The following is a 26,220-nucleotide window of genomic DNA, read 5'->3' as shown; positions in this document are numbered from 1 at the left end:
AAGAAATGAATGTGTGTGTGAAATATGCAACATAATGAGCAAACGCTGTGGATGATATGAAACTAAAGCATAGTTTGTGAACAGAAGCAATATATATATATATATATAGTATTTTTTTAATGTATTTATTTATTTATTTCTCCATGATCCTCTTTAACAGACACGCCACATTTTCTGTGTTAGATTTGCTATATCCATGTGGCTTTATAAAGTATTTCTCAAGCTTTTATAAGCCACTAAAAATGATCAAGTCTCGAAGCTAGCGGGCACTTATTGCGCAAACCTGTGCGTTGCGAGGTCTGCAGCATTTCAGTATGACTCAATATGGAATATCAGTATGGCCAGCATAGAGTGCTGTGGATTGCACAGCTCTCTGAAATCCTTGTTGGAAAGGGCTAAAAAAATTTAAAAAAAAGTATGATTCAAATATTACATGTGTAGAGTTTTACAGTGGACAGATGTGCTTTTGCCCTCGTTTAAGCAGCCAGACTTTTCACCAGGCATATTAGACCCCAAGCTTGTATAATATATAAACAGTGTAACATTAAAGTTTACAGCATTGTGTGATGTTGAGACGGGACAAAGTGGTGGTCAGCTGTGGGTCAAAGACTGTCAGGGCTCAGGCGTGGCTGAAAGCCAACCTCCGAACGTGTCTGCCCCGAATGCTAATGGATTAGCGCTCGCCGCACATACATCGGCACGGGGAAACTCAAGATGACTTTTAACAGCAAAGGCCGCCAATAAGTCGCCATCATAAATTCAGGGACACGTGACGTCTGAGGCAGCCGGGCTGTATGCCGGGTTGACTCCATGGAGGGACGGGGTGAGCAGGTGGGCTCCGCGTTGGCCGACCTTGCTTCTCAAGCCCTGCAAGGTATGAGCAGAGTTTGCTGCCAGCTGTGGCTTGACACAGCAACAGCCGAGGTATCATCCAAAACAGGTAGACTATTGAAGTTCTCCAGCGAGATCAGAGCTCTCCAAATGTTGTCCCGTGAGGGTTGCAGACAGAAAAAAAAATCAAAGGGTACAAGGGCCACCCTGACATTTTTCACGGGTGTTGCTCATCGCTTGGGGGCCAAAGGCAAACCCACTCATTTTCACCTCAGTACGTCTTTTGAAATCTGCCAGCTTAAGTAAACAGTTACGTAACCATTTCTATACGTTCCCCTTCCCCTTGTCGAGTGAATAATATTCATCATTGAGGATTTTGAATATTGATGTCTTGCCTCAACTAAAAAGTGCGAGTCTCCTATTTCCTGAGATAGATAAAGTCCTTAAAATGCTTCTTGAGTATTCATATCTAATGAGTGAATTATTGCAACACTTTTAATAGAATTGATAAGTACATTAATCAGCATTTGTTACAGTTAACATTTAGCATTAAATACGTCTTTGCGATGAAAAGCACTTCATTTTTCCATTTATTTTCCTGCCATCTTCCTAAATCAAGTTTGAATAAGCGCAGTAAAATGGAACTGTCCGTTGCATGAAAAGGGAAGGGGGAGCTTTGAAGTCATCAAGATAGATGAAGCATTTTCACCTTTTTAAGTTAGTCAATTCAGTCTTAAACAATATGAATTGCTCTAAACCGAAGAAAACATTATTTTTCAGTCTTCATGAGACATTGGGGCCCCCTGGAAATCTCGGGGCAATTGTCTGAGTTTCAGTTCTACATTTTTATGCATAGAGTTTCCCTATTTTTGGCTTGGTGTGTGTGTGTCCGGGGGTGAGGTCAACAATTGGATTTTGTTGTTGTGGTTGTTGCCTGGCGCTGTTAGTGAAATGACCGTCCCGCATACCCCCCCCCCACTTGCACACGAGTGCACTGAGTTCTACATTAGAGAGACCAAACAGCCTTGCACAAACGCATGGCACAACATTTGGGAGCAGCTTGTCGGGTCCAGAGTCTGCGGTGCATTTGCATCTCAAAATGAAGGGACATTCCTTGAAGGACAACAACGTCCAAATTCTGCACAAGGAGGAACGCTGGTTTGAAAGCGATGTAAAGAAGACATTGACTCGAAAAGGTGTCACTAAACACAGGAGGAGCTTTGAGGCATCAATTGTCGTCTGCCTATAACAATGTCTTGACATCTGGCCCCCCAAAGATTGCTTCATTCTACTAGAAGAGTGAGCTGTTTTGCCACAAGGCAAGTGAGCGAGCGGTTGGTATGCAGGACTCTCTTTTCACTAATCACGCCGGGCAACAACAACAACAACATCCTATTGTTGACCACACCCGCTGAGGCATAAAGGGGAAGACTGAGAATGTACACAAACTTGCAATGCTCATATCTTTAAAATAATGCATTTTGATCCCACTCTAGTTTTCCTTTCATTTGACCTATTCTCTGTCGAACAATAAACAGGCTGCGGTTTAAGGGTGCCAAATAGTATCCCGTTATATTTGCCAATGGAAATCCAAATGATTGCATTCTGAACCAAAGCGCAAGCGTTCTCCTCATGTGGAAAGTCGTCTTTATAGTGTGTGCTTTAAACACAGACCCTGCTGGTTTAACTTTTGCCACCCCCCCAAGTGGAGGCCATTGCTTTGCATCATTTTTTACTCCTAATTGCTAAGAGTGAGCATGTTGAGCTTATCTAATGGGCATTTCCAAACGCAGTCGCTGTCGTCAGGCACAGTGCAGCAACAGCCTGAATCACAATGTGCAATTTGGCAGCAGGGGACAATGAGCTAATCTCGCAGGAGACCACGTGCGTGCGATTTAAAACCAATCAAGATGCCTTTGCATTTTATAGGACTGCCACTCCAATTGTGCAGTAAATAAGAGTTAAGTTTGGATCACAGAATTGTTGTCTGTGTGCATATGTGGAGGTCATTTAAAGGAGCGACTTGCAGATTTCACACATTTTGACACTAATAGAGGCAATTTTTCCTGATCCTGTGGCTGCTGCCCTGCCAGTAATTAGGTACAATTATGCCAGTGGATGATTTATCTACATGTATTGAAGAGTAGATTTACCAACCATCATTAGCAGCAGCAGTGTGGCTTTAAATGAAAGAAAAACAGGCAAGCTCACAAACGTTCTGGTGCTGGAATTTGTAATCCAATTATCTCCTATACTGAATGAAACACTGCTGTGGTTTGCTGTGACTGTGCTGGAGTAGACCTACTTCATACTCTCAATCCTTTTTTCTCTCTCTTTCTTTCTGCAAATTAATTTATGGTCTAATTACTGGACAAGCCTCCAGATATGAAGGAACACAAATCACCGCTCCTTACCAGATGGCAGAAAAACGGCACAGGATAATTGAAAATCTAGAAATGGATCAATATTTAGAAGCCCAAGGTTACATGAAGTGTGACATTACAATTAAAATGGAAATATGATACATTTCATCCGCAGGCAAATTGGTTGCTCTTATTTGATGTAGTCAGGCTGAAGATGGCTTTGCAGGGAGGCGGAGGGGAAAAAAACAAAAAAAAAACACGTTTCAAACACATGCTGCACATGGACAGCTAGCAAGTAAAATATGTGCCGTTTCAGTTTCACATGAGCACCTTTAGCCACATCTCAAACACACATGCACAGCGTTGGAAAGGTCTGGTGGTCTCCCCTCCTGACAGGGTGCCAAAAAGACTTCACACCCACCTCACAAGGCCCATCCCGCCTGTCTCAAGCATTTACCTCTGGCCTGTTAAAAATGATATCAGCTCATAGAGGGCAAGCATTAGCATTTGCATTTTATTGGAAGCGCTGAGATTTAGAGCGGGCGGATATATCAGCTCTGAGCAGGCAGAATTAGTTAACAATGCATTACCTGCCTTTTATGGCAGCTATAACTCTTTTCCCTTGGTGGAGAGAGGAGATGAGGGAGTGGGGGTGGTGTCGAAGTGTGTGTGTGTGTGTGTGTGGGTGGGTGGGGGTTGAAGGGTGGAACAGAGCCAGCAGAGGGTTGGCCATGGCGCAGCGAACGGGGGGCGTTGGGCATTTGGAATGAAACAGCTTTGTCTCTTGTGCTTTACTGCACATTAAGTGTGATAGCCACCCAAATTAGAGTATCACATCGCAATCACCTTCACACAGTTCAGTGCACCAGTCATCACCACGGCGCTTTATATCAGGAAGCAACAAGGTAATGGACACACAGTTGTGGGTGAGACGTGCCTGCATGATCCCAGCATTAGAGAAGCCACATCATACGTTGATGAGCTTATAGCATAAAGCACTGACCGCCGTCCTCTGCTTTTATACACAAAATGGCGCATTGTGTCGCAGTGAGGGAGCAATTGTGTGCCTTTGTTTTTTTGGTTTTCTTTTTTCTGGGGACCCCCTTGAACACGCTGCGTAACACTGATTAGGCCCTCTGCAGCAGTCGCTCTGCTCACCACAGCTGCACAGTAGCTCCCCCAACACTCATTTTGTGTAATGTGCTGCAAGAGGACCCTCCTCTGCCACGGGCAAGACCCCGTGGAACTCATTTGCACTGGAAGTTGGGAGCCCGGGGGTGGAGGGCGGGGGACGGGTGGGGTGCGGGGGGTAGTGTGTTTGAAGTGCAGAGACTGCTGTGAAATCTAATATAAGACGAGAAGCATGTGTAAGCGTGTGAATGGTCTTTACGCACACTACAACCCACGGAAACTGTCGATGAGGTTGTTGACATGACTACTTGCATTGCATCACATTTACTAATGGCTATGCAAGACCGACCTCTAGGTTATGCTCAAGCATTACTGTTGGAATCAACGAATATCAGAACATCATTTACACCCACTGGCCAGACCATGAAATACACCTGGGAAATGGAATAAGAGACAAACCATAAGCTGTGTAAAAAAATGACTATTACAAACACTTTTATTTTGACATTTTATAGTAAAATAATGTAACGATAGTCCAATTCATTTAACAGCACATTTATTATGGCTGTAGTTTTGTTGTGGTGTACAACTGTAATACATGTTTCATACTTGAACCGGCTTTAACAACTAGTCCTAACTACCTTTTGAATTCAGTAGTTGGAATTTTACTTGAAGATAATTGCGACAAGTTGAAATGACAGATAGGCGTATCTGTAATTCAGTTTTGTCAAGTCAAAACTGAATTTAAAAATTTAAATTTTTTTGCCAGTGATGTGTAAGGAGTTTCTCATCACAGATATCTACAATGTAGTTGCAGAGATCTGTAACTCCAGTTTCAAATATCTACTATTTGATTCTGACAAGTCATAATTCCAGTTCCAGATATCTACAACGTAATTACACCCAGTTAAAATTGGATTTAGAGCCTCTGAAAAGGTACATCTTTGCGGTGAATTCAAGTTGTCTTCAACTAGAATTAGGACTAGTCAGAGTCAAATTGTCGATATCTCAAACTGGAGTTACAGCTATCTGCAACTCAGTTGCACATATTCGTAATTCACGTGGTGGATATCAGCAGCTGAATTGTAGAAATCTGTAATGACAAACCCCAAACACGTACGGCTAAAGTGATGCTAATGGTCTGAGGCAAAATAACATTGCAGACATATGAAATGCCAGTTCTATGTTGGAAGAATATGTAGTAACACATACAGGTATCTGAAATGTTCTTTTAGACAAGGCAAAAACTCATTACGGATATCTGCAACGCAAATCCAGACTAGCTATTAGAAGTTAAAAGGGCTTCCCAGAAAGGCGGTTCTAACTGGTTGGTTACCTTTCATCCACGAGAGATTAGAACTCAACCAATGTAATGGATGTACTGTAAAATTCATTTGACAATCATTCCTTTTTATTCTACAAAATAAGGATTCATGTATTGAAAAGGTTACCATAAATGTACTTTGTTATAATGTGGCGTCTCGTGGGCGAGGTTTTATTTGGCAGGCCCCTTCCTTTGCAATTTACATACACTTACCAAAAAAATAGTAAATGGAAGTAAGTAAATGTGTGAATTGCAATTACTGTAAGTCTTTTTAACCTTCAAGTTTCTGTGGTGAAAATCAAGCAAGTCGAGTCTCGACTAAATTCAAAGCACTGTAACTGTGTTCCATGACTACTGGTTGAGATTTTTTAATCACAATGAGAATTTCCTGGTTAAATATCACCCCCCCCCCCCCCCCAAAAAAAAATAAAAAATAAATAAAAAATGTCGAGTCAAGATAGTACTTGGTCTAACGATGTTGTAGAGTATAGCCCCACTCAAATTCTCTTTTTTTTCATAGTTTCCCCACTTTAATGTGAAGATCATCAAATAAATGTAAATATCAGACAACTATAACCCACGTAAACACAAAATAAAACATTTAAATGGTGTTTTCAAGCTACTCAAAGCTACCTGGCCCTGCGCGAAAAAAATAAATTGGTAAGATGATTTCTTTCTGAAATGCTGCGTTACATTTACACCAGATGTAACAAGACACTCAGATTCCTAAACGTTCAACTTTTGTCTCGTCAATCCATAGAATATTCTCCAAAAAGTCTTGGAAATCATTCAGATGTTTTTCCGCAAAAATAAAACAAGCCTTTATGTTCTTTTGGTCAGCAGTTGTTTTTGCCTTGGAACTTTGTCATGGCTGCCATTTTTGCCTAATCTATTCCTTATTGTTGAGTCATGAACGCTGACCTTAACTGAGGCAAGGGATGCCTGCAGTTCTTTTGATGTTTGTTGTTTATTGTTTATTGTCCTAGGTTCCTTTGTGACCCCCTGGATGAGTTATCGTTGTGCTATCGGAGCAATTTTGTAGGCCGGCCACTCCTGGGAAGGTTCACCGCTGTTCCATGTTTTCTTCATTTGAGGATAACGGCTCTGAGCGTGGTTCGCTGGAGTCCTAAAGGTTTAGAAATGGCTTTGTAACCCTTTCCAGACTGATAGATGTCAAATGTTTGATTTCTTGTCCGTTCTTGAATTTCCTTGGATCGTGGCATTTTCTTGCAGCTGCTTGAGATCTTTTTGCCCACTTCATTTTGTCAAACAGGTTCTATTTAAGTAATTTCGTGATTGAACAGGTCTGGAGGTAATCAGGCTTGGGTATGATCAATGAAAATGAACCAAAAAAGTGTGATGAGCCACAATTCATTCATGATTCAACAAGGGGGATCATTACTTTTTCACACAGGGTCAAGTAGCTTTTACATTTACCTTAATAAATAAAATCATTTATTTATGTGTACATGGGCTAGCTTTGTATGATATTTACATTTGTTTGATGATCTTACACATCAAAGTGGGGAAACTATGCAAAACTATAGGAATTTGAAAAGGCGGCCAAAACTTTTTCCCGGCACTCCAAGTCAAGCTGTACAAAATTGCTCAGTTACAACATATATTGGAGTGATACATTTTTTTCACTGATCATAACACAATACAGTGCATTTACACCTATAAAAGCTGAATGTACAATTTAATGTATGAAATTTACAGTATATATATATACTTTAGAAAAATATATACAGTATGTTTTTTTCCCCCCCAACATTTGCATGAGTTTTTACATCTCCCAATGTAACAACACTGAAATATCCTGTATATGGGAGTACATTTACAGTATGTAATCATCAGATTCAAAAACATACCTTGTTTTGGGTGCCCATCTGTTTCCCCATATAATGTATATTGTGTGAATGGCTAAATGAAAAGCAATAACTTTGTACACTTGGTAGGTTGTCACGTTATCAAGTTCAGCCCATGCATACGTCTGCTAACACGCTTACAATCGTAGTTTTTTTTTTTTTTTTTTTGTAATGGTATAGTTTACACAATTTCACTGTCTTGTCTATCACTTTCTCTAATAAAATCAGCACATAACTGACATGAAGATTAATGTTTGACCAGCAAGGGATGAGCTAATTGGTGAAGTTAGGGTTAGCTTACTGACGCCTGACGTTTCATAGTGACAGAGGTTAGCTGTCGTAGTTGTTGTTCTCGCTGATCTTTGAGTTGAAAATTCCTTACCGATTGTCATTTGTAGTATCAATTGGGCATTGCTTTCCATCTGAATCTGTTAACATTCCCATATTAACAAGATTTATATTGCAGTATATTCAATGTGCTGCGATTGGCTGGCGACCAGTTCAGGGTGTACCCCGCCTCCTGCCCGATGAGAGCTGGGATCGGCTCCGGCACGCCTGCGACCCTAGTGAGGAGAAGCGGCTCAGAAAATGGATGGATGGATATTCAATGTGTATTTTTCCACAATTTAGTGCTTCCCCCTTACCTCACCTAAATCTCTTTATACGGGTGAGCTGGCCCTGCTTGTAATGCAATAAAGAACACAGGCATCTTCCTCATTTTGACATTTAGCTATAGAGCAATGATTCCCTGTTCATGCCCGCTTTGCACCTCTACATGTGTTGCTGCCACACATGAGCAGCAGACCCCCCCCTCAACCTACCAGCCAGGGTTTGTCAGCAGACAGTTCCAAGCTCCATAAAGCAGCCTGCTGCTTCATCCCTTTGCCCAGCTTAATGGTCCCTGGGGCTGGAAATTTACTAGTGACCTTTGCATTATAGTTACAGCATAACAGGCTTTTTTCTCAGGAAATTCCATCACTTTAGATGTAGCTGAGCAGCTCTTTGTACGTGTGAGGGCTTAAGAGTCAGGATAAAGGGCAGCAAGGGAAAGGTGGTTGGGGGGGGGGGGGGGAGTTGTTGGGAGACTGAAGGGTATTAGGTTTAACAATTGTTGCAGTTTATTTTTGTCTAAGAGAAAGCTAAAACAAGTATTAATGGACATTTATATTCTAATAGACAGCACTGATTTTAATTTCAGCTAGGTGGGGCTGTGCTTTGTGGGAAAACTCATGAGTTCAAATTATTCATCACACACATGCAGTAAAGATATTTTTTTGTGATTCTCAACTGGTGGGGCGGGACCCAAAGGTGGGTTGTGGTGCCATTTTGGGTGGGTCACAGACAGGTGTTAAAAAAAATTACAGGCCACCAGTTTACGATGGTACCGACATACGACATTTTGAGGTTATAGATGATGTAAGAATACATTTTCACTTTGTACAAGAAGTTAGTGGTTTTCATTGGATTGCTATGTGGCCAAGAAGGGTTTTTTTTTCTCCCCAGAAAAATATTTCCTGTAATTATGACCATATGACTGCATTACTGTAGTGTAGTGATAGACTGTGGCATGTTTTGACTTATAAAAAAATAATAATAATTGGGTTACATCATGCTTTAGGAGCAGTGATATATTTGGTGTGCATCCCACACTTGCCTTTTACTTACAAAATAACATTTTGACAAGGGTGCCCTGCGATTGGTTGGCAACCAGTTCAGGGTGTACCCCGCCTCCTGCCCGATGACAGCTGGGATAGGCTCCAGCACGCCCGCGACCCTAGTGAGGAGAAGCGGCTCAGAAAATGGATGGATGGATTTTGACAAGGATGCATCAGAAACATTAAATAAGCTCCAGTGGCAGCCTCTTTCACCCAAAATAAAAACAAAAAATCCATTGGTCTTTTTATCACGTCTGCATCCTTCATTTCCATAAAAGAAACAACTACTGATGTTGCACTTTCCTAAAAAGAGCTTAGTGCCAAGATATTTTTGTTCTTGCAGTTGTCCTGTTCATCGTCAGTTCCTTAAGACGCTCAGAAAGGCACTTCGAACATGTAAACGTGTAGTTCTGTTTAAAAACAAGATATACAATGCTATTTTTGACCAACACATGCTCTTTATTGTTCTTCACTTCTGTTAAGGTGGGTCGCGAGATTAGGAAATTGTGGGTCACAGGGTGGCAACAGTTGAGACCCACTGGTTTACACTGCTATTTAGCCACTGTGCTGTTGTGTGTTGAAGAATACAAATCTCAAAAGGCAGCGAGCATATATGAACGTTAACGTTCTTAAGAACAACTTTGTGGGACCAAGTGACATATAGGCCTAACGAAGTACTCAGAAGCAATGTAGGAAGAAATGAATATGTATAATTTTGTCCAACAGTGACATCTGCTGGTAATACAGGCTAGTACATGCTATTACTGCTTTTTAAAACATTGTACTGGACTAAAACTTGGGGTTCCTTGTCATTTAGTTCGGCAGTTCTTCAACCAAATTAGTCAATTAACTATCACTGTCATATTTTTGGCACAACTTTATTTCCTTGCAAGTCAGCTGGGATAGGCTCCAGCACCCCTTGACCCTAACCAGGTGCAGCTGGAAAAGTTAAAAAAACTTCAAGCTGAAAGATTCTTCAGAATGTTTGAGATCGATTGGCAAATAAAGTTCAACAGCAAACTCAACATCTAAACAATTTATTTAAGTATGTTGCCATACCTTGTTGTAACATCACAAAAGGAACGTCTCACTTTTTGTTTAAAAAGTCTGCAATGTTTAAAAAAAATATGAAAAAAGACTGTCACACCATAACTATTGTATGCTTCATTGCTACGCAAAATAAAGCTCAGTAAAAACATATTTGGCCCTAAAAACTATTTTGGAACACAAGACACCCACTTAAAATTGTCACCCATCTCGGATAAAAACATTTTTATCTGTGAAGATAAAATGACAGAAAGCACTGAAAAGTATTTGCTAATCAAAGCCAGGATGTGCCTGATCAGGAAACATTCTAGAGCTTCAAGTAAATATAACAAATTATCCACCCAATTAAAATTTCATGATTTCAGTACTAATATTAAAAATTAAAACTGCAGGCTTACCATGAGTGATGTCAAGAGTCTAGAAACTAAGCAGTTGGACATTTTCAGCCACAAGGTGGCAGACCACAATCAATGGTGACAGATTCTGCAGCTTCTCATTAGAATGCAATGATGCGTTTGTTTGTGTTACACCTGGTGACAAAAAGGATGGTCTAAAGAGAGCAGTGGGTCTTGGCTGAGGGTCTGTGTCCACTGTATTAGCGTCTTTGTTGAACAATGTACAGAGTATGGGATGTGGTTAGGGTGGGGGGGGGGGGGGGTAAAAATGTCTGACGCAAGCTTGTCCCTGTAGCGGAGTTTTCCTTTCCTTTGGAGGTGACCAACTCACTCATGCGCTCACTGCGTCCTTCTCCTTCTTGTCGCTGTCTTCGTGCCAGGTGAGGCGTTCCTCGTAGAAGGCGATGACGATCTGCGGGCACTTTAGATTGGCGTCCTTTGCGAGCACAAGATCGGCCTCATCAGAATCTTTCCTGTAGGAGAGAAAAACTCTTTTTTTGATCATGGACATGTTACCCGAGATTGAAGGTCCAATCAACACTTATTACTGGTCAACTTGCAATTCTCGTCATAAATGTTAAACAACACGTACAGTCGTTCAGCCAAGAGCTTTGACAATCAAGCAAAAATTTGATATAGGAGCGCTGTATGGTGGCAGTGAATGCAGAGGAACTCAACAAACCAAAGTTTGGAAGATAGTGAACAGTTTTTCTAAAAAAGAGGTTTCACACCGTTTATTGCCACTCCCAGTTGAAATTTACCGTCAAACTCGAGATACAACAACGAATTACACATTGTCTATTTATAACAGCCACGTTGTAACAGCATTAGCTTTGCCTAAAGAAAGTCTGCTTAGCTTAATGCAAAACAAATTGGATGGGCAGTGTCAAAACCCTTGAATCAACGGATATTTGAACAAACTACAGAGCAACATATGTAGACAGCCATAACAATACAGGCATATATTCTTTGTTCTCAGCGAAAAACAACCAGTAATATTACTACAACTTAATGAGGAGTTACGAGCAGCTCCATGTTTGGCCAAAGCGATGAAACCAGGAGCCGCACAATCGCAATGAGTTAATCTTGATGCACTGTTTACGACTTTACCTTTGATTTAATAATGCTATTAATATGTTTGTATAATGTACAATATCATAGGGTGCAACTTTTTTTACTAAAAAAAATAAAGTTTCTTGGTAAGCTGGAATTGAAGAACAGCATTTCCATTCATTTTAATTAGGAAATATGATTTGAGATCAGTTTTTTTTTTTTTTTTTTACTTACAATTGCGGCCAACAGAACAAATTAAACTTCTCTCTCAAGGCACCACTTTGTGAAAATGCAAAAATGAATAAGTTAGAAGTGATGACTTCACCCATGTCCCGGCGGAATACATTTTAAACAGGTGAGGCCCACCAGTAACAGATTTGATACTAAACCTAACATAACAAAATTAATGTTTCCATGTCGACTTCGTCCCCGTCAGCACAAGTGGTTAGCACTTAGCATGTCTCCCCAACAGTTCTCAGGTTGGAGGTCTGAATCCAGGCTTCAGCATTCTTGTGTGTAGTTTGTTTTCCCTCTGCTTGTGAGCTTTTTCTCCGGGTACTCTGTGTTCCTCCCACATTTCAACAACATGGATGTTATCTTCAGTAAAGACAAAGTTGTGAATGGTTGTTTAAATGTGCCCTGCGATGTGTACCCCACCTCATACCCCAGTCAGCCACGACCCTAATGAGGATAGGTTTTATGGAAAATTGATCGACTTCATCCCCCTATCCTGTGTAAGTGCCATTTATACAGAACAATACAAAAATGGTGTATTTTATAGCAGAGTAAAATTTGCTTAAATATATTAAAATACTCTGCAGTGAAAGAGACAATTGAAAACCTCAGACGATAAAAAAAGAGGCAATGCGTGTGCAAATCGAGCTAAAGCATTAATACCAACTTCTAAAAGCCTCACTGAGATGAGCATGCAAACATAACACGTACCACTTCATTAGGAACATCAAATCACCACACGAGTCTGTTGCTCCAATGATTTTCTCTGGCTCAAGGCCCTTCTCAAAGCCACGGGCCACTAGAATTTCTTCCTGAAAGACAAAGCGACACAGGTACTTAACATGAAAACGGCAATCATTTTTTCCTGAACTTATAGCAAGTTAAATAGAAATAAATGTTTACCCATCATATTAAAAATACACAATCAGACAGAACCAGTGCCGAGGCTTACCCTAGCTATGATGCAATTCTTACCTCCTTTTTCTTTTTAGGTTTGCTTCCACCCTCCTCATCATCGTCCGAGCCCCTCTTCTTTGAGCTACCGGAGTCTTTTGCACGTCCGGAGGGGGCTGTGCTGGACTTGCTGCCTCCACTACTTGGAGTAGAACTCCCACTTTTTTTGTAAGTCTTCATGAACTCCGAAATGAGCTCTGGGCAGTCCAGGTTCTTCTCTGGTTCCCATGTGTTGTGCTTTCTGAGAACAAATCACAGCAGGGAGAGTCAGGGCCAATATAGACAACAATTTTGGGATATAGGGACTCATTATAGGGGAGAAAGAGGGGGGTAGTTTTCAAAAAGGTCCAACCCCCATTATCCTAACACCAATTGAACAATTACCGTTTATACTCCTCAACAACTAAAAAAATAATTTTCATTTTCAAGAAAAGTCATAATACTTTAACATACCATATTTTTTTGGAGAAAGTCAGTTTTCCAAGATAAAGTCATAAGACTATTAAAAAAAGTTTAACAAGGCAAGAAAGTTTGAATTTTTTTTTTTTAAGTAAGTGTATTTTAAAATACGTTCCCGTAATTAACGCCTTTAACCTCTGAAAAAAAGTTTAAAAAAAGGGGACTATATTCATCCATCCATCCATTTTCTACCGCTTATCCGAGGTCAGGTCACGGGGCCAGTAGCTTTAGCAGGGACGCCCAAGACTTCCCTCTCCCCAGCCACTTCATCCAGCTCTTCCGGGGGGGGATCCCGAGGCGTTCCCAGGCCAGCCGAAGGATGTAGTCTCTCCAGCGTGTCCTGGGTCGTCCCCGGGGTCTCCTCCCGGTGGGACGTGCCCGGAACACCTCACCAGGGAGGCGTCCGGGAGGCATCCGAATCAGATGCCCCAGCCACCTCATCTGGCTCCGTCGATGTGGAGGAGCAGCGGCTCTACTCTGAGATCCTCCCGGATGACCGAGCTTCTCACCCTATCTCTAAGGCAGAACCCGGACACCCTGCGGAGGAAACTCAATTTTGGCCGCTTGTATCCGGGATCTTGTTCTTTCGGTCACGACCCACATTTCGTGACCATAGGTGAGGGTAGGTTTTTTTTTTTTTTTTTTTTAAAGAACAAAAGGCATGTTAAAGGAATTAAGTCTTTTTTCAGTGAAATTGTTTTGGTTTTTTTCTTTTGGGACAAAAGAAAAAAGAAAAATTCACTGGAAAAAGACTTCATTCCTGTAACATGCCTTTTGTTCTTAAAAAAAATAAAAAATTTTATTGATTCCATGTCAGATTTACGTGATAATACATCACAATCATTTCACTTCTGATTGACACAAATCTAGCGTAAGGAGGAGTAATTTGTTTATGTCTGCTTTATTGGCATGCTGGTCACAATATGTAGGTAGACTTGTTTTTAAACAATACTACACAATTTATAATTATTTATTTTGCTGATGCCAGATTGAAAACCCCTGCACCCCCCCCCCCCAAAAAAAAACTTTTTTTTATAAATAATTTAAGCACCTGAGCTCCAAACAATAAAGAACGATTGAGTAGCTTCTTTCTCGACTTCCACATGTCTCGGCTAGGCTAACAATGAACCATCATAAAACAGGATCTTTGCTCATACACTTTCCCCTTTAACCAGTTCCGGTGTTCTTTTTGTGTATTAATATTGTAACAAGCATTAAAACTTACTCAGAATATCCCTTCCACTTGAGAAAGAACTCGACTCTGCCTTTCACCACCCTCCTGTCCAGCACCTTCTCCACAACATACTCTTCTTCATCCGATGATGAAGAGTCGTCTTCGCGAGACTTTTTGCCCATTGCAAAGTTGGTTTAGCAGGGAGCTTTACACGACGCTATTGTTCACTTGAAGGCGCAGTTTCTGAAAATGAAAAACTCAATTTGAAACATCACGAGTGGCTTACAAACGATAGGGGGGGTGGGAAGGCCCCGTGTTGTTCTGGTTAGCACAAAATAGGCTAACTCTGCTCCTGGGTAGCAATGCGAAAACTACAAATATTTGCGCTTGTTTTATTAGGTCAACACATTTATCTGAGCATTATTTAAAACGACATTAGACTGTAAAACAAAAATGATGCATTGCTAGTTCAAGCTAGCTAATCAATGGGCCCCGCAGGCAAACGTGCTAACGCAGGTAGCCTTCATCGAAAGCTAACAAACGGAGCGCTCCATAAACACTGCGCTCCTAGCACCAGCGATGCTTACTCGTTTGCTTACCTTGTTGATGCGATGAACAACTATTCTGACGGATTACCGATTGTTTTTTCTGGGGGGCGGCTGAAGCTAATTTAGCATGTAGCCAAGAGCACATAAAGGTACTGCGCTGGCTCGCTTGCTACTGTGCGTGAAAAGCGCGCCTTAAAGGCTCACAATGAACGTATCCGCCCCTCACTCACTCACTCACTCACTCACTCAGGTAGTGACCTATATTCTCCGGTCAGCTCCTCGTCCCTTCAACCATTGTAGCCCATTTATTATCATCAGTCGAAACTTGATGATTAATGCGGCACTAAAAAAGAACATGCACATGAGATATTACTGGAATTATGGTAGATTCCCACCGATATGAACATGAATTAAAGCTATGCGCCCCCAGCCCCAATGTCTCAAATAAATGACGTTCCTTGCACCGCAATCGAAATGCATTTTACTCAGTTCAATGACAAATGTTTTGATATACGTACTGGCGTGCTTTCTGATTAAAATAATATATTCTACAAGACTGACACTATACGTATTCGAGGATACGCATACTTGGGTCGTCTGGAACAAACGTCCACACCTACCTCATTTACGATTGGAGGTTGTCAATGATTGACAGGATTTTGCCCAATGAATACTTTTGCTTGAATGACGCCAGGCCGCAGCGGGAACTACTGACCAATAGCTACGTTGAAGAAGTGGATGTGTTACTATTTATGCTACTGTTGAGAGGCAGTCTTCGCTTGCTTGCTTGACGCAGTTCACCTTCCTAACTGAAATTCAATTGTGTCGTCTGAAGTTGTACTGCGAGATGTCGAAAGATGTGAGTACCTCGTTATGCGAAGGCTCGAAATATACCAGTTGGAATGCGATTTTTTTTCTTTCTTTCTTTGCATGTTTTTGCTCTCATTTTAAATACGCGACACGAACCGCAGCGCCGCCATTTTATAAGAGCCCGAGCCTCGTGGTCTTTTGTTCTGACGACTTGCGTGTCATTGTAATTCATGATTGTTTTGAATTGTTTCCCCACACATCGCAACAAAATATAAACACCATTGTCTCTCTGGGTAACGTTTTGTTTTTGTCAACGATTCCGGTCGTAAATATTCGTCATCGGTGCATTAGCCTTCTGCTACAATACTGTGGCGTAATGGCGGCGATGTCGCTCTCCCCCACCCAACCCAGGATTGCAACGCGGAACCTTCTTCGCTGCTTATTCCAATATGTCCTATTTTCAAGCCACGTTATGACACTAAAATGGTGCAGACACCCAATGCTACTGTCAGTATACATGCAGTAGAACACTGAAATCATGAAGTATGTTGACTCTTCTGATTTATTGTCTCGTATTGTGCAGATTCCACGTGAACCAGAGCAGCTTCGCAAGCTGTTCATCGGAGGCTTGAGCTTCGAGACCACAGACGAAAGCTTGCGGGCCCATTTTGAACAATGGGGGAGTCTCACTGATTGTGTGGTAAGTGAATTAATTGTAATTGTATTGTGTACGTTTTCACGGGAGTGTACATAAACGTTCTCTTGTTATGCTCAGGTAATGAGAGACTCCAGTAACAGGAGATCCAGGGGTTTTGGCTTTGTCACCTACTCATCAGTACAGGAGGTTGATGCTGCCATGGCTGCCCGTCCCCATAAGGTGGATGGAAGAGTGGTTGAACCCAAGCGTGCCGTCTCCAGAGAGGTAAAAGCTATAGTATGATGATGTTTGTGGTTTTCGTGTCATGAATGGAAAGGGGGTGGGGGGGGGGGGGAACGCTTTGGTTTGATCAATGTCTCCAATTACAGGATTCCAATCGACCAGGTGCTCATGTAACTGTGAAGAAAATATTTGTTGGAGGTATTAAGGAAGACACTGAGGAACCACACATGCGTGATTACTTCGAGCAATTTGGCAAGATCGAGGTTATTGAAATTATGAATGACCGTATTACGGGAAAGAAGAGAGGCTTTGCATTTGTTACTTTTGATGACCACGATGCAGTTGACAGGATTGTCAGTAAGTGCAATTTTCTGCAGTTTGGAATAACTATGTAAAAAGCTGCACATTCACTATACATATTTTGTCCCTCTGTACAGTCCAGAAATATCACACCATTAACTCTCACAACTGTGAAGTTAGAAAGGCCCTCCCACGACAGGATATGCAGTCTTCAGGAATGCGAGGAGGTACTCGTGGTTTTTGCAATGCACCTCATCTGGGTATGACATTCCAATGGTAACGCGTGGGTAATACTTAAACAGGATTTTCAGGCGGAAGGAGTGGTGGCGGTGGTGGTGGCGGCGGTGGCGGCAGTGGAAGACCCTATGACTATGACAGAAGTTTTAACCAGGGTAAGCACAGTTTACACGACCGCAAATGTTTTTATTTTTATTTTTTGCATATATAAACTCGTCTCTATCTTCTTTCAGGCAGCAGGGGTAGATATGGAGACAACCATTACAATGGTGATGGTGGTAAGTTTGCAGTTCTTGTTTATACAACCCTAATCCCCACAGCTTTTGACTGCTACACTGAAAAGGACACTTGTCATTAGGATATGGTGGTGGCCCTGGGGGAGGATACAACAATGGAGGGAGCCGTGGTTATAACCAAGGGTACAACCAGGGCGGTGGAGGCTATGGTGGAAATAATTATGACAGCAATGGTTACGGTAAATATTGTCTTTATTTTGCTGAAGACTACTGCATTTGACTGTACAGTAATAATCTGGCGCGTATTGCAGGCAACTGCGGGGGAGGTGGTGGTGGGGGCGGCGGCAACTACAACATGGGTCACTATGACTCTCAGTCTTCTAACTTCGGCCCAATGAAGAGCAACTTTGGCGGCGGCGGCGGCGGTGGAAGGAGCTATGGTAAGGCGATAGAAGCAGCACTGTCTATTGAATTCATAGACACATTTTTGATGGAATGTTGAAACCTCTTTGATTCAGGCTGCAACTGTGTCCATTACAAGCTTGATGTAATAAAAACATTAAAATGACAAATACTGAAGCCATAATTTAATAATGACTTTCACGGAGATGTTCTTGATAAAATTTTGAAAATATGGAAATTTGGACCGTTTGTTCTGAAAGTGAATTTTTATAGGTTGTCAGCTCTAAATCTGCAGGTTTTATTGCACAATTTAGGCATGTTATTTCAAGTAATTAGAATCAATGAATTCTAATTTATTGATCTACCTGTATAGAGGCTTAATGTATGTTGTGTTTAAGGTGGTGGCTATGGAGGAAGTTCAAACAGTGGCTATGGACGTCAAGGACGGTTTTGAAGTGACAATGTGGTGAGTATTTCTTACCAAGGCCACCAGCTTTGCCAGTCTTGATAGTACCAGGGATCCGTTAAGTGCTCATACCCATTGGGGGAAAAAAAAATAATCACTGGATCTCAGGTCGTATGAAGTCAGTGCACAGTTAACAATGTTGTTCCGTATTGTTCAACAGGGCTGAGTACTTAGGAGAGGAAGTGACAGCGAGAGGAGAGGAAGTGACAGGGCAGCTGCAGGTGTACCTCCTAAATCTGCTCAGCCAAACATGTGGCAGGTTACAGCTGCTGCAAGAGATGTATAATAGACTTGAAAAAGAAAAACATGGAGGGTCTTCAATTAAGCGTTTTTGTGGTTTTTTGTTTTGTTTGTTTTTTGTTTTTTTAATCTGTTTCTGGAAAGCAAGCATTCCAATGAGGGTTTTATGTAGATATTTTTGTCCTTGATCTCTGGTTTTATTTGTAACTGCATCAACGTTGAGCTGAAATAAACAAACTTTCAGTCTTTTTACAAACTTTTGTTAGCCTCAAGTGGTTTTGGGGAGAGGGATGGTGTAAGAATTGCTGCATACAGCTGGGCGTGAGATGCATCTGTGCGCTGGGAGCAGACATGAATGAACGAGCATCCATGCAGTAGGCCTCTACTGGTTGAGGGTTAACAGGTGCCGTGCAAAGGGTTGGACGCAGTGGGTACAAACTAACCCGAGTGCTGTGCAGATCATCTGGAGGATGCTAGCTAACATGCAGTCTTTGAGGCTAGCCATGGAAGCCAGCTGAGGGAGAGAAGTAGCAATCATCGCCAGGATCATTGAAGCAGGGGAGAGTGAGAACAGAAGCCTGAGGCTAGCAGGCAGCAGCTACCAAAGGCTTATAAGCTGCCTGTAGGTAAGACCAGACTTCTCAACTACTGATAGTAAACCTTGCTTTGTCACGTAGCTGTGGTAGTCAGATGTGTCGCACAGTAATGATTAAACTCTCAACAATCTAAATTGGTAAATTGGCCTTCTAATTACATTTTGTCACCAAATATATTTGCATGCTGTGAATTTTAGATGTGCGCTGAGGAATTTTTTTGACTTGCTGTTTCTGATTTCAGGTAACATAAGTGTTCTCTCGGTGGACCAACTTCATTTAACTGGCAATGGATGAATCAGGTAAAATGAGTGTCATGATGTAGCGCACAGACAAGGCATTTATTTAGCTCTGCACCTAGTTATAGCAATTTGTAATGAAGATCCATGTATGTATATACTAATTATTTTTGTAAACTGCTAAATGCCCTGTTAATCTGATTTAAATCCTTGGAGATAAGAAAGTTAAATGGACTTAAATCTTTTCTTGCAGGATTCTGGAGAATGAATGGTGCTTTCCTTTTTGTTTTAAGAGACTATTTTTTTTAAAATAAATGTTTATTTTTATAAACCGATGTTGTGTTTTTACTTGCACAATAAAATCTAAATGGAAAAGCATTGTAGCGGACGGACACAATAATGTGACTATAAGCAATTCCGTAGGCCTGTCCACATTTCAGAATTCTTTGTTGTGCAAAATTGTGTGAGGCACTAAATAAGTTTCCCCATCTGCCATCTGTTGTAAGTAGTACTCATCTATTGAATATGGTTGTCCAGTTTCATCTCTGAGGTGAGAGAACACCTCTGCATAGAGTTCAGTGAGGTGGCACTTGATGTACGTCAAGCTGCGCTGGAACTCTAATTTCTCTTGTACCAGGCTGTCTCTCTGAGCCTGCAGCTGACCCAGGTCTCGTTCAAGATGAATTATGCTATCTAGTTTGCGCTTGCGGCAGTTCTGAGCTGCCACCTTGTTCTTGCCCCGACGCCTGATGTCTTTAATCAGTGCCAGTTGGGCATCGGTCAGGGTGTATTGTGTCAGGAGCTCGTTGAAGTCGTCCACTGGCAGATTGATGATCTTTTCCATTGGGAAGGGGATCTTCAGCGCAATGGCCCGCCTCTCATCCCTGCACGCTGGTGTATGGACACTTCCTTGAGGCTTTGTATGCATGATTTGTTGCCAGCTCCCTCTGCTGGGCAACTCGGAGCTGTAAAGTTCACCCAGCTGTTTGGCTACCCGAAGGTTCAGTGCGTTGAACTGTGAATGGTTTAAGTGGTGTTGGTCTGTGAAATAAGATGGTTGCGCACCGGTGTGCCGATATGAATCAGACTGACTCTGATAATCTGTCTGGTAGTTATGCGCTCTTCCACTGTGTTCAGCTGTCCTTTCTCGGTCCCCATCACTGTATGTAATGGGCATGTCCACAGTCTTGCATCCCGGTGCCCCAGCAACACAATTTTCTGGTGAGGCCAAAGGTGGACTGGAGCCCAGGGAGAGACCAGAGTCTGACTCTAGATCGTCACCTGAATGAACAAATGAACTTTGGCTATGTGCTGTCCACATCATGTGCTGAGCCCGGGGAAGACTGCTGTTTGGCCTTCTGTCCCCTTGACTATTACCTGATGATGAGCTCATTTGTCCTGTGAGAGTCCCAAGCGAAAGGTGAGATTGAGAGGAGAGGGGCAGCATTCTCTGGTTGAGTTGTGGTCCAGAGTGCTCATAGAGTGCCTCTCCGTTGGTGCTTGGGTGATGACAGACTGCAGCTTCCTCAGAGTATCCTCCATCATATGAATCTGTCATGCCCACCTCAAAGGCAGCAGGAGCAGGCTCGTGGTGGCAGTGGGCAGCCGCATATGCGCCCATAGAAACCATCGGCTGAATGCTTTGGTATTGTGTTGTTTCGTAGGCGCTTTCACCAGAAGTCTCTAAGCCCTGCAACAAAAATAAGGCACTCCGGTTAATGATTCACTATTAAGTGATTTGTGAATCTGTTCAGCTCCATATTATTTTATTTACAAAATGCATTTAAAAAAAATTCATATCTAGATTTTTAGATTGTTTTTAACATTACAAATACAGCAGTATATACATTGATGCATTCAAATTTCACAGGTTTGTAGAAAAACAACTAGGCGAAGAAAATCAAGCAAAAACAAAAAAACTAACCATTTTATTAATTGTAATAACCAGGAAATTACTGTACAGTATGTATCCTTCTCACACACAGTTACGGATATTTGGCTTTCGGGTGAAATTTCAAGTTCAACCTAAAAGGCATTAAAACTTTTACAGAGGAACTTCACCTTCTCTCTTTGAATGGACATGTCCAACTGCTCAATATTTCAGTATGTTTTGCACAACTTTGTTTTCTAACAAGGAGCTTGATGGCACATTTGCAACAGGTGTTTGATCTATGAATGGACCGATTAGAATTAGAACCTCTTCATCATGTTGCCATTTTGACATCGTGAGACCAAGACGACACCTGACAATTGATCAACACCTCGCCATTGTAAGTAGCAGCGTTACAGGTGACTGCTGTCTTTGTGGAATTGTCACACTTAATTTCCACTCTTCAAATGCCTCTGAAATCCATAACAAATACATGCAGGAAAAAAACAAGTGATTGCATATGATCTATTCACACTGCTCTTCTCACAACTAATATTTAATTTGCGCTATTAAGTTAAGATTTTGATGCATCGACTTGGAAAACCCCTCCGAATTTCGGCCTGTACGAGCTTATTGATGTTTTTTTAACAAAAACTTATCAGCTAATCGGAGAAGGGTTTTCCCCGAGTAGTAGACAAAACCAAGAGATCAAGGAGATACTGTTTTAATCTTAGTTGGTGTTTTTGAACCAGATTTTCTGCAGGTGATAACACTCAAAAGGCAATTTCTTTTATGACACTAAAAATCTAAGTTTCTCTGGAACCCATCCTCCGGTTTTTAAAAGTCCCGATACGTAGTTGAAGTGGCCATTCTAACTAGACTCAGCATTTTGAAAGACTGTCATTTTGGGGGAAATTTCATCACCAGAGACTGGAAGTGTCACAGAAAGGCTTAAAGTGGACATCCTTGGAAATTCTCATGGATTTGTTGTGAGTTTTGCAGTTCAGCCCCTTGTTAGGGAACAACAAGTTGTGGAACGAGGGTTGAAACATTGAAATTTGGACATGAGCATCCAAAAGTGTGCAGTCGGTTCAGTTAGTTGAAGGTCAAATTAGGTTAACCTGTAAAGGATCTAGTCCATGTAGGTTCCTCCTGAAATTTCACCCCAAACCAAATAGGTTTCCTCGCTTTTTGTGAGTAATGTGTCCGATAGTATCCTGTCAATAAAAAATGTTCAGTGTGAATGAAAAATAACTGTCAAATAGGAAAAGAAAGGGAATGACAGATGAATGGATAGAAGTTGATTGCTTAAAAAAAAAAACTGAGCTGAGGGTGAATCTTTGTTTTGTAATAAATTTGGAAACATACTGGAAAACAGTATGTAAAAGCAAAAAGCTACATTCAGCAAACTGTACCATATTCCTGTGCAAATGACAACGCAGTTACCTGCAGCTCTGTTATGGCCATCAGTTCCTGCCAGGCTGCGTCCATGTCTGAGTGCTGGGCTCCATGAGATCTACTGCTGAGTATATTAGCAGGCACTTCCCCACACAACCTGTTTGAGGTGCATGCTAATACCTTGAAAGAGAGCAAAATAATTTTAGGTGCAGTACATTCTGTGCTGTAAAGAATTTTCAAATTCTTTGAAAAACCTACCTCCCAGGTTCTCCTTGTTGGAATCACGTAGCTTGCTGTTGAACACATTTAGGACACGCTCGCGTTGCAGCATTTCAACCTAGTAATTATCCATTGTCATTAAATATCCAATTATCATCAACATGCCTCTACACATACAGTATTAGGATGTAGCTATTCGAAAATAAAAACAGGTTCTCTGCAAAGCCGGTGGTGCCATGTCTTAACACTACTACTTTATTTATTGTAATCTTTAGGTCAGTGCATGCTCATTTCAGGCAGTTTCATGTCTGTGGGGGTTTTTTGGAACACATTAAGGTTCCTGAACAGTTGACTCCTCCCATTAGTTGTGCCAACCAGTGATAAGACAATCTGTAGGGAAACAGCATATTCTGCAAGACTGGTGGAGGCCTGATGAAAGAGTGTACATTTCTTGTAACACTGGCACTTTTATGACTATCATCTAAATATTAAATATGTAGAAATGATTGTGTGTGGTTTTGTTTTGTTTTGCAACAATGCATAGCCTTGACGACTGTATGTTTGGATGAAATGTTTCATAACAGTGCACCGAGTAGCCAAAACTACATGAGCATTAAAATGATGTTCACCTGGTCAATTCTATATTGTGAGTGCAATCATATTTCATTTTCATTTGAATTATCAGTTAGCATGTTGAATTTTTGTTTTGTTTGTTTGATTTGAGTTTTAAGCACTTGTTGTTTTCAGTGAATTCTTTGGGCAAAATATGAAATTGGGAAAGCTTTATGAAATGAATGTCTAATGTTTTATAGACTACACAATTGAAAAAGTTTTAGAATGATTTATTACCATTTCATTATCATATTTTTTTGTAGGCAATTCTGCATGTTGCAAAACAACTTCTAATAAGTCCCTAAAAGTTCTGCTGAAATAAACATAAAGGTGTCAGAGTCACCCTGAAATTACTTCACTGTCACTGTAATCACTTGTGTAAAAACAGCAATCAAACTTGGAAAAAAATTCAAGTCATCTCACATCACGCTATGTGACGCTAACAAGTAGTGTCACATGTAGTTCAGAAATTACTTGTCTCATAAAAATCCTCCAATAAAAAGGGTGTCATATGTATGAATCAACATACCTGAGCAGTATTCTCTACATGTGTATCTCCACATGGTGAACATTTCAGATGATAATCGCCAACCTTTCTTGCCTCGCACAAAACTGCAGACTCCTCAAGGCGGTGTTTCCTATCCCAACTGTCTGTCTGTCTGTCTGTCTGCCTGCTCAGCGATACACTGAGCCACCAGCATAAATGGGATGGCTCTGTGCACTCAAAGGCAATGTTCCTCTAAAGTGGTTCTTGTATCCTTAATAGCACACTTGCACCCCAACCTCCAAATTTCCCCTTTGCCCACATGATAAACCACAAACCAGCAGTCTGGCAGGAACCATGTCAATGATTCAGTCACTCAGCACTCAAGAGAGTGGTACAAATCCCCTCCAAATATGTGAGCAATTTGCATCCTATTGATCTGATGACAACAAAACAACAACAAAAAGCAAATCCGACTGAAGAATTGTCCTTTTAAATCCTCCCAAATGAAAGGTAGCTGTATGAGGTGGAACACCTGGATTTGGAAGAAGACTTCTTTGAGCAGGGGTGGGATTGCGACTTTGTTGAGTACAAATGGAATGTACACTCTGCGACAGGTAAGAAAGACCTCATTGTTCCTCTACCTGGCAGAGAAAGCATCAAGGGTGAGAGTTAGAGAGAGTAGAAGGGGAAAATGGAGGAGAGAGTGTCTTAAATAGCAACCATTAAAATCCTTCACCCAAAAAAGAAAACAATATTGTACCCTTATTGCCCTGATATGACTCAGTGCACCCACAAATTCTGTGTAACATACAGTAGAACTGCTCTGTAACAGCTTTCACATATGATCATGATTGCTATCATTGGTGGACTCGTGGTTAGCACGTCTGCCTCACAGGTAAGAGATTCTGGGTTCGAACTTTCTGTGTGATGTTTGCACGTTCTCCCCGTACTTGCGTGGTTTTCTCTGGGTGCTCCGGTTTCCTCCCACATTTCAAAAACATGTTTCTTAGGTAAATTTAAGACAAAATTGTCCGTAGGCATGAATGTGAGTGTGAATGCTTGTTTGTATGTGCCCTACGATTGGCTGGTGACCAGTCCAGTGTGTACCTCCACTTTCTAGCCCAAAGCCAGCAGGGATAGGCTCCAGGTCAATCTCAGAAGGACAATCTGTATAGAAAATTAACGAAGGAGTGGACATGTTACATGCAATGGATAGAAAAGTCTACACACCCCCGTTCAAATGTCTTTTTTTTTTTTTTTTTTTTTTTACAATATAAAGAAATGAATCCAATCATTTGTTTTTGTTGTTGTTGTTTGTGGTCTTTTATGATAAACACACTAATTACTATATCTGAAAATGTAACACGATCATATTAACTACAAACATACATTTGATGCAGAAATATAAACATGATTAAATGCTTTAACACGTGACAGTCTTGAATCGACCTTATTTGTCAGTCTGCTACTGAAAAGATTTTCCTTTGTTAAACTACAACAAAGTATAACATATGTCAAATATAAAACAAAACACATCCTATAATGCAATGAAATAATGTGCCATCAGGATTTTATGAAATAGATTTTAGTACTGTGATCAAAACGAGTCTTTGAGTGTGCATATTTTGGATAGAATAACTCACAAATGTAAAGTTTTGTCTGGCCTGTTTCACAATACTACACCACTGAAATAAAACCCAGAGTTGTTTTCCATTTTATTGGTGATTTTTCAAAGCTTTGCGATGTAGGCGGCTGACAGAGTCAAGAAAGGTGAACATCTACCAGGAATCAAGGAAGGGACTTCCCAAGCACTTCCAGCAAGGACTTCCCAAGGACTTCCCAGCTTTCCTTGCACCAAGCCCCTGACTCAACCGCCACCACCACAGGCGGCCAACACAACCGTGTTATTACTGTGACCGCAGCGCTTTTGGATATGGACACAGTTCCCAGGTCCACGCCCACGTGCCTTCTTTTTGTTTGTTTGTTTCAATTAATTTTTTTGGATCGCTGATTTCCCGTTTGGCCGTCAGCTCTTTTTTTTTTTAATTTTTTTTTTTTTTTTTTTTTAAGTGTGGTCCAATGCTGAGGACAAGACATGTTCTCAGTGTTTGTTGTGTTAATTAAAAAGAATTTACCATAGTACAAATTTCCCAGAGAAAAAAAGAAACATCTAGCATTTACAGTATGTATGATTG

General features: G+C 41.2%; 3 protein-coding genes across 8 annotated transcripts; 1 reads left to right on the top strand and 2 right to left on the bottom strand.

Moving 5' to 3' along the window:
- Positions 1–10,193: 10,193 nt before the first annotated feature.
- On the bottom strand, positions 10,194–15,247 carry cbx5 (chromobox homolog 5 (HP1 alpha homolog, Drosophila)). The gene is made up of 5 exons (XM_061773921.1): positions 15,088–15,247; positions 14,540–14,731; positions 12,877–13,096; positions 12,613–12,713; positions 10,194–11,087 (listed from the first exon to the last, which is right to left on the bottom strand). Exons 2-5 carry the CDS (start codon positions 14,668–14,670, stop codon positions 10,946–10,948), a joined length of 594 nt encoding a protein of 197 aa, XP_061629905.1. The 5' UTR covers positions 14,671–14,731; positions 15,088–15,247; the 3' UTR covers positions 10,194–10,945.
- A 489-nt stretch (positions 15,248–15,736) lies between these two features.
- LOC133478170 (heterogeneous nuclear ribonucleoprotein A1-like) lies at positions 15,737–19,774 on the top strand. Of its 5 annotated transcripts, XR_009788612.1 has the most exons (13): positions 15,737–15,895; positions 16,430–16,546; positions 16,622–16,768; positions 16,873–17,083; positions 17,164–17,253; positions 17,329–17,418; positions 17,497–17,541; positions 17,622–17,738; positions 17,811–17,939; positions 18,300–18,367; positions 18,528–19,233; positions 19,445–19,502; positions 19,693–19,774. XR_009788612.1 is itself a non-coding variant. In XM_061773908.1 (11 exons), the coding sequence occupies exons 1-10, from the start codon at positions 15,884–15,886 to the stop codon at positions 18,353–18,355; spliced, it is 1,014 nt and encodes a 337-aa protein (XP_061629892.1). In that variant the 5' UTR covers positions 15,737–15,883; the 3' UTR covers positions 18,356–18,367; positions 19,445–19,774. The 5 variants fall into 5 exon arrangements, 2 of the variants coding, with proteins under 2 accessions (XP_061629892.1, XP_061629873.1); XR_009788613.1 differs by lacking the exon at positions 18,528–19,233; XR_009788609.1 differs by having other exon boundaries at positions 18,528–19,502.
- nfe2 (nuclear factor, erythroid 2) lies at positions 19,756–25,018 on the bottom strand. 2 transcript variants are annotated; one of them, XM_061773873.1, is made up of 4 exons: positions 24,068–25,018; positions 22,966–23,044; positions 22,756–22,887; positions 19,756–21,129 (listed from the first exon to the last, which is right to left on the bottom strand). In XM_061773873.1, exons 2-4 carry the CDS (start codon positions 23,011–23,013, stop codon positions 19,876–19,878), a joined length of 1,434 nt encoding a protein of 477 aa, XP_061629857.1. In that variant the 5' UTR covers positions 23,014–23,044; positions 24,068–25,018; the 3' UTR covers positions 19,756–19,875. The 2 variants fall into 2 exon arrangements, with proteins under 2 accessions (XP_061629857.1, XP_061629862.1); XM_061773878.1 differs by lacking the exon at positions 24,068–25,018 and having other exon boundaries at positions 22,966–23,542.
- Positions 25,019–26,220: the final 1,202 nt, after the last annotated feature.

Source organism: Phyllopteryx taeniolatus, chromosome 1 (assembly GCF_024500385.1).
Source record: "Phyllopteryx taeniolatus isolate TA_2022b chromosome 1, UOR_Ptae_1.2, whole genome shotgun sequence".
NCBI classification, from domain to species: Eukaryota; Metazoa; Chordata; class Actinopteri; order Syngnathiformes; family Syngnathidae; genus Phyllopteryx; species Phyllopteryx taeniolatus.
The sequence above is the reverse complement of the archived record's forward strand: the minus strand, read 5'-3'. Positions and strand labels throughout refer to the sequence as shown.